Raw genomic sequence first — 6,534 nt, forward strand, 5'->3', positions numbered from 1 at the left:
CACGCACACACTCTCCGTTTCATGAATGTTTACACACCCGAGCTGCCAGGAATCTCACTCCTGCTGCTTCCCACCACCTTAACACACTTTCCTGTATCTCCCTGAGCGTGTTTTCTTTCCAAGCAGCTGGTAAAACCCCTTTTGCTTGGGACCAGGAGGAGCCACACTTCCTCGGGCGCCAGAAATGCCTGGCGCAGGGTGCACCTACAAGCTGCGGTTTCCAGCACCAGCCATTTGCACCTCCCGGAGATGCCCTGCAGAAGGAGCGCGAGGGCAAAATACAATGAAGGGACTAAAATGTTAGGGACAAGAGATAGAGTGAGCGGAGAGCAGCAGCGCTGACAGCCGCCCACTCGCCCTCAAAGGCCACGGCGTCTGTGGAGGTGCCGGTGACGGAGGAAGTATCTACATGTGCCCATGGAGCCGAGAAGAGAGGCACTTTCTACACCTCCACCTCCACCTTCGGTGGCACAGCCAGCAAAAATAGCACCTGACCCCAAAGATATGAATAGCTCCTGCAGAGAGTGTCGGCTCATTTTACACCCCCAGCAGAAATAAAGGCTTCTGCTACCACCAGCCTCTGTGTACTAGAGCACTGGGGCAGCAAATACTCCCATCTACCTGCAGATTCCCAAGGAGGCGGCGAGAACAAAATGCCTAAGTCACCCTGCACGCACAGGGGGAATTTTCTCATGTGATTTTAGTAGTTCCCTTTCCCAGTGTAAAACTTTGGAAACCGAAAGCAAGCAAACGAACAAAACCCCCTTGTTTTTAACAATTCAGACTTTCTTGGTGTGTGTGCGTACTTGCATTCTTTTTCCAGTCACTCGGACTCTAGTGACCAGACCTCCAAGGTCACGACTGGCTCAGGGTGAAGAAAAGCAGAGGTATCTTAAAAGCAGAGGTATCTTAAATAGCGATACTCTTCTGCTTTTGCGGGAGCTGTAACATCTCTGATGATGCTTGTGGCAGAGCTGGCACTTCGATTTGGTTCATACTTGGTGGGCAGAACAACCTCTTTTTACACTGACTGGAGCTAAGCTGGGTGCGGAGCATGGCCAGCCCTACGAGACGGCCAGCCCTTCTACCGCGGCAGGAGCGAGGGATCAGATTATCCCCTATCAGCTTGTGCAGAGCTACGTGGGCTCCCCGCATAATCCACTCTCCAAAGCAGTCCATCAGGATTACACGGAGCGTAAGCCATAAAAATAGAACACAACTGCATAAAAATAACCATACCAGGTCAGAACGAAGGTCTGCTTTGGCTTGGATCCAAGAGCAGCCTATAGCAGCACATACTTTGGGTGAAAAGGGGGGAATCACAGAGCGGTAATTTTTCCTGTGCATTGTCCACCAACATTGCATTTGAGGTTTTCCTTTGGCTTTATTAAACACCCAGGGACTTTTCTTCCATAAATATATCACTTTGCTTTTTGGACTCCATTTATAATTTGACCTCCACAGCATCATGACATGATGAGCCCGCTATTTTTTGTACACACTGTTTGGGAAAGTACCTCCTTTAATTTTAAACCTCCAGGCTTTACGTTTCACTTGCTATCCCGTGGCCAGTTCCCTGTGGATCTTTTCGGCCATTCTGGTCCATGCCAGGTCTGCCCTGGGAAGGCGGTTCTTAATTGCTGTGCTAAAGGTGTGTGTGGATTCGGTTACGAATCTGATTCCTGTGTGCTTCCAGATGAGTTTAACATCTGCTTGCACTGAATCAGGGAGCAGGAATGCTCCAGAGGCAATTCCTGAGCGGAAAACGGGCTCAGGAAGAGCTCAGGAAGTCCTGGCACTTTACCACTGGTTCCTGGGTTCAGCTGTGTCATCCCAAGCAGAACACGCTGGATCTGCACTAGGCATCTAGAGAGTGTGAAACAGCATTCAAACAAGCCTGTTATGCATTTATTCACCTTTCCAGCAACTCTCTTTATTCATTCCCCTTCATTTATTCATGTTCCTATCTTTATTCATTTGCATTTATTCGTATTAAAGGTCTCGCACAGCTCTGACAGGAGGAGGAAGGATCAGATTTTTCATTCTGGGACTGGTGTGAATTCATGCCCACACAAATTCCCACTTGGGCCTGGAGGGCTCTGACTTTTAGCCACGAGGTGGGGCGAGCAGCTAAATTCCTGATCTGAGCATGTGCGAGCAAATGCAAAGCAGACCACCATGCAGTCAGGTTTTGACAAGCCAAATCGCTGGGAAAAGAAAAGAAAAAAAAAATCCTTCTCAGGCTCAACATTTGGTGCTCAATACGTAGAAATGCGCAACCGTAAACCCGAAGTTTCCAAAACAAACGCGTAGAGGGCACGTGAATAATGCAAAGTGCAGCAAGTGCGCGGCGTGCGCGGGAGCCCGCCTGTCCCGCGCGCCCGCTCCCGCGCAAACCCGCGCGGGGCTCTCGCCTTGCACTGCATCCAGCCCCAGGGCAGGAACCACCAGGAAAAAACACAGGCTCGGAGCAGCTCAGCAGCGAAAGGGTTATCTCAGCTGGCTTCCTCAGTGAGTCTTGGAAAGTCCCTGAAATGACGTTTCCAACCTCACAATTAAAACGGGTTTAATTATAGAGAGGTTCAGAGCCCTGGGAACAAGCACCATCTACAGAATAAGTAAACAACTGCAGAAAATAATAGACTGGTCTCTCTCTGCTGGTTACTCCACACTTCTGGCCAGGCAGAAAAAGGAAAAAAAAAGAAAAAAAAAACTAGAAAGAGAAGGAAGTTCGAGGAACCTGACTGCTCTCATTAAATAAATAATAATAATTAAAAAAAGAAATCTGGAATAACTGGAGCCTGTGGGCGTTTCTCCCGGTTGGTTATTTTGGCTGTTCTTGAAGAGTGAAGGAGGGGAAAAGGATCAGCCGCCAGTTCAAAGTCCAGGTCCTGCGACTAGAGCAAACACAAGAGGAAGTGGATCATTTGTTTTAAGTTTTCGGTGTGCTCGCCCTTCAAGGTTCTCACTCCGCTGCCCAGAGCACGGGTTTCTTTTCTGCTGTCCAAGTTGGAGCAAGGGGAGGAGGAGGAGGCGTTTGTGGAGCCATGAGGGAGCGGGGGCCCCTCCTTGCCCGCTCCTCGGCCGGGGACGGGGAGCAGGCGCCGCTGCCTTGGCCCTAGACGAAGCCCCCACCAAACTGCAGGCGAGCGCTGGGGCTAAACGAAGCCGGCTTCACACCAGTGCACCCCGACACCGGAGAGCCTTGAAACTTTTAACATTCTTTTCCACAAAGATACTGCCCCTCCACCGCGCCGTATCGATAGCAGTATGAGTCACGCTTTGCCTACTAAAACCTGGAACTGATTATTTGCTCAGAAATGCATTTTTTTTTCTCCTCTCTCAGTTTTATGATTCTTGAGTTCTGGGGATGGGGAGGAGAGTAGACAGGGAGAAAAGGCAAAATCTACCAAGCAGCCTTTATACGAGCCAGAAACGTATTTTAACGATTTAAATTAAACTGGATGTGAGTTATTTCCTCCTGCAGGGCCTGCCAGGTTTCAATAGCAAATCGGGAAAAAAAAAAAAAAAAAAAAGACAGCGGCAGCAAGGCTCGGGGGCGGCGATGTGAAGCAACAGGCGGACACAGAACGCGGGGGGGTGGCCGCGCCGCAAGCGGATCCCATTGCTTTAAATCAAAGTAGACAAATCCGAGCCAGCCCCAACTGGAAGGCGGTGCTGGGAAACAGGGTGAAACGGGCGCCCGTGACCGCGGTGCGCTGCCCGGGGGGCTTGCGCGGCTCCCAGGGGCGCTTGGGGAAGAGCCGAGCTCGCAATTAGGTCACTGCTTGCGCGGCAGCGGCCATAGGCGCGGGGCTGCGCGGCCCCGGGGCGCCGGCACCGCCCGGCCCGGCCCGGCCCGGCCCGGCCCGCGGCGCGCACCCCCCCAACTCCTGCAGAAACGGGGGAGGGAAGCAAACAGCGCGCAGCTCCAAGGGTGTTTTCAGAAAAGGCTGGTTTTTTTTCTCTTTCCCCTCCTTCCTCCCCCTCCCCCTTCTTCCTCCCGAAAGTTTTCCCTCCGCCCGCCCGGGTGATTCAGTCGCGGTGTCAATCACCCTGCCCTCCTCCTCCTCCTCCCCTTCCTCCCGCCGCCAGCCCCGCCCCCCGGGGCGTTCAGTCCGAAACTTTATAAGTTGCGCCGGAGCGCGGCCGGGCTGGGAAGAGGGGGCGCGGGCGGGCGGGCTGGTGGCGCGGGGACGCTCTGGTGGCGCCGGGGGCTGCGCCTTCCTCACGCTGCGAGCCGCCGCGTCTCCGCTTCGCCTCCCCGGCCGCGCTTCCCGCCCGTGCGCGCCCAACATGTCCACAGCGCTCGTGTCGCCCACCATCTTCGACCTGAGCGAAGTTATATGCAAGGTAAAGCCCGGCCTCGCGCATTTGCGTTTTATTTTTAGCTAGTTTTTGTGTGTTTGTTTGTTTAAAAAGTTGGGCAGTTGCGGCGCTGCTTTGCCTCCGCCCGAGCTGCAGGTCGCGTGGGGCCCCGCCGGGGGCGGCAGCAGCAGCAGCAGCAGCAGCAGCAGCGCGCGGGCTGCGGCGGCGCCGCCTGCCCCGACCGCCGCTTCTCGCTTCCCGCCCGGGGCCGGAGCGGGGATTGGGGCCGGGCACCCCCGCGTCGCTCCGCGTGTCCCGAGTTCCCTTTTCGTGAAAGTGGCCGCAGTTCTTGCAGGCTGCAGCCTTCAGTGCTCTCCCATTCTGATTGCGTTGCTGTTTTTACGTGTATGTGTGTATATATACATATATATATATATATTTGTTTTCCTCGCTCGGCGCGGGCTGCATGCGCGGGGGTGTGCGCGGAGCCGGGACAGCCGGGCCGGGGCCGTGGCAGGGGTCGCCCCGGGGGTGCTGCGAGGTGGTGCCGCTGACGGGGCTCTCGCTTTCCCCCTCCCTGCAGAGCAACAAGATGCTGAACTACAGCCCGCCGGGGGTCGGCGGGTGCCTGCTGGACAGGAAGGCGGTGGGCACCCCCGCCGGCGGCGGCTTCCCTAGGCGGCATTCGGTCACGCTGCCCAACGCCAAGTTCCACCAGAGCCAGCTGTTGGGTGGCCTCAAAGGGGAGCCCGCGCCCATGCTGGGCCCCCGCGAGAGCCGCTTCCGGGACCGCTCCTTCTCGGAGGGCGGCGAGCGGCTGCTGCAGCAGAAGCAGCCCGGCGGACAGGTCAACTCGAGCCGCTACAAGACGGAGCTGTGCCGCCCCTTTGAGGAGAACGGCGCCTGCAAGTACGGCGACAAGTGCCAGTTCGCGCACGGCATCCACGAGCTGCGCAGCCTCACGCGCCACCCCAAGTACAAGACCGAGCTGTGCCGCACCTTCCACACCATCGGCTTCTGCCCCTACGGGCCGCGCTGCCACTTCATCCACAACGCGGAGGAGCGCCGCGCCGTGGCGGGGGGCCGCGAGCCCGCCGTGCCCGACCGCCCCCGTCTGCAGCACAGCTTCAGCTTCGCCGGCTTCCCCAGCGCGGCCGCCAGCGGGCTGCTGGACAGCCCCACTTCCATCACGCCGCCACCCATGCTGAGCGCCGACGACCTGCTGGGCTCCCCCACCTTGCCTGACTGCGCCAGCAACCCCTTCACCTTCTCCAGCCAGGAGCTGGTCAGTCTCTTCACGCCCGGCATGGGGGTGCAGGTGCCCAGCGGGGGCTCCCCCACCGCCTTCTTGTTCAGGCCCATGTCCGAGTCCCCCAACATGTTTGACTCGCCGCCTAGTCCTCAGGACTCCCTCTCCGACCAGGAGGGCTATCTGAGCAGCTCCAGCAGCAGCCACAGCGGCTCCGATTCGCCCGTCCTGGACACCTCAAGGCGTCTTCCCATCTTCAGCAGACTCTCCATCTCCGACGACTAATCTGGGGTTTCCTCCTGCTCACCCCCACCTCTATTACGATGTTAAGCTGAACTCCCCTCCCTTGCCCCATCCCCGGTGCGAGCTGGATGTTAACGTGTCCACCTGCCTGTCGTAGACCCACTGGCTTAAACCTTAAGTGCCAAATTACGATGAGAAGCAATAACGTTTACAAAAATTAGTGCCTTTTAAACACGTTCACTGTGACTGTATTTACCTCTCCAGCTGCAGAGGGCACCAGCAGCTCTGTGCACTTCCAGATGTGCAGGAAATGTCCGGATCCAGCTCCCTCCACTGGCCATGTACTGCATCACCCTGTCCCTTCCCAGCTGGCCAGTTCCCGCTAGGCTGCAGGCATGTGGACAACTGTTAACATCCAGTCCCCTCTCCCTCCCACCCCCTTAAAGACTAATCTTGCCTGGATCCGCTCAGGTCTGCGGGAAGAGAAGCTGAGAACAGACAAAGATTGTGCCACGAATGGGACTCTGGGAAGGAAGAAGAAAAACAAATATAAAAACAGATGGACTGTGAGAGACTTGATTTTGGTGCTAAAAGTTCCCCGTGTATTCATGTGACATCTTAAAGCAAATAAAGAAATGGAGGGGGTGGGCCCGACGGAAGTCATTCCACACACATACACACACATGTTCGTGTAAACAAAGTTCCAGTAGACATAGCTTTAATGGTTTTGCTCT

General features: G+C 56.0%; 1 protein-coding gene across 1 annotated transcript; it reads left to right on the plus strand.

Moving 5' to 3' along the window:
- Nucleotides 1-4,219: 4,219 nt before the first annotated feature.
- Nucleotides 4,220-6,196, plus strand: ZFP36L1 (ZFP36 like 1 zinc finger CCCH-type). Its single transcript, XM_088536583.1, has 2 exons — nucleotides 4,220-4,353; nucleotides 4,892-6,196. The coding sequence occupies exons 1-2, from the start codon at nucleotides 4,297-4,299 to the stop codon at nucleotides 5,840-5,842; spliced, it is 1,008 nt and encodes a 335-aa protein (XP_088392709.1). The 5' UTR covers nucleotides 4,220-4,296; the 3' UTR covers nucleotides 5,843-6,196.
- The last annotated feature ends 338 nt before the right edge of the window (nucleotides 6,197-6,534 follow it).

The sequence above is a fragment of the Tinamus guttatus genome, unplaced genomic scaffold (genome assembly GCF_059628265.1).
Source record: "Tinamus guttatus ecotype Peru unplaced genomic scaffold, ASM5962826v1 Tinamus_guttatus_pri_ptg000676l, whole genome shotgun sequence".
Classification (NCBI taxonomy): Eukaryota; Metazoa; Chordata; class Aves; order Tinamiformes; family Tinamidae; genus Tinamus; species Tinamus guttatus.

Excerpts from the sequence above, each read along its gene's own strand:
- ZFP36L1 (XM_088536583.1), top strand. The coding sequence starts at position 4,297 with ATGTCCACAGCGCTCGTGTCGCCCACCATCTTCGACCTGAGCGAAGTT. Across the intron at positions 4,354-4,891 it reads TGAGCGAAGTTATATGCAAG|AGCAACAAGATGCTGAACTA; the intron begins GTAAAGCCCGGC and ends CCCTCCCTGCAG.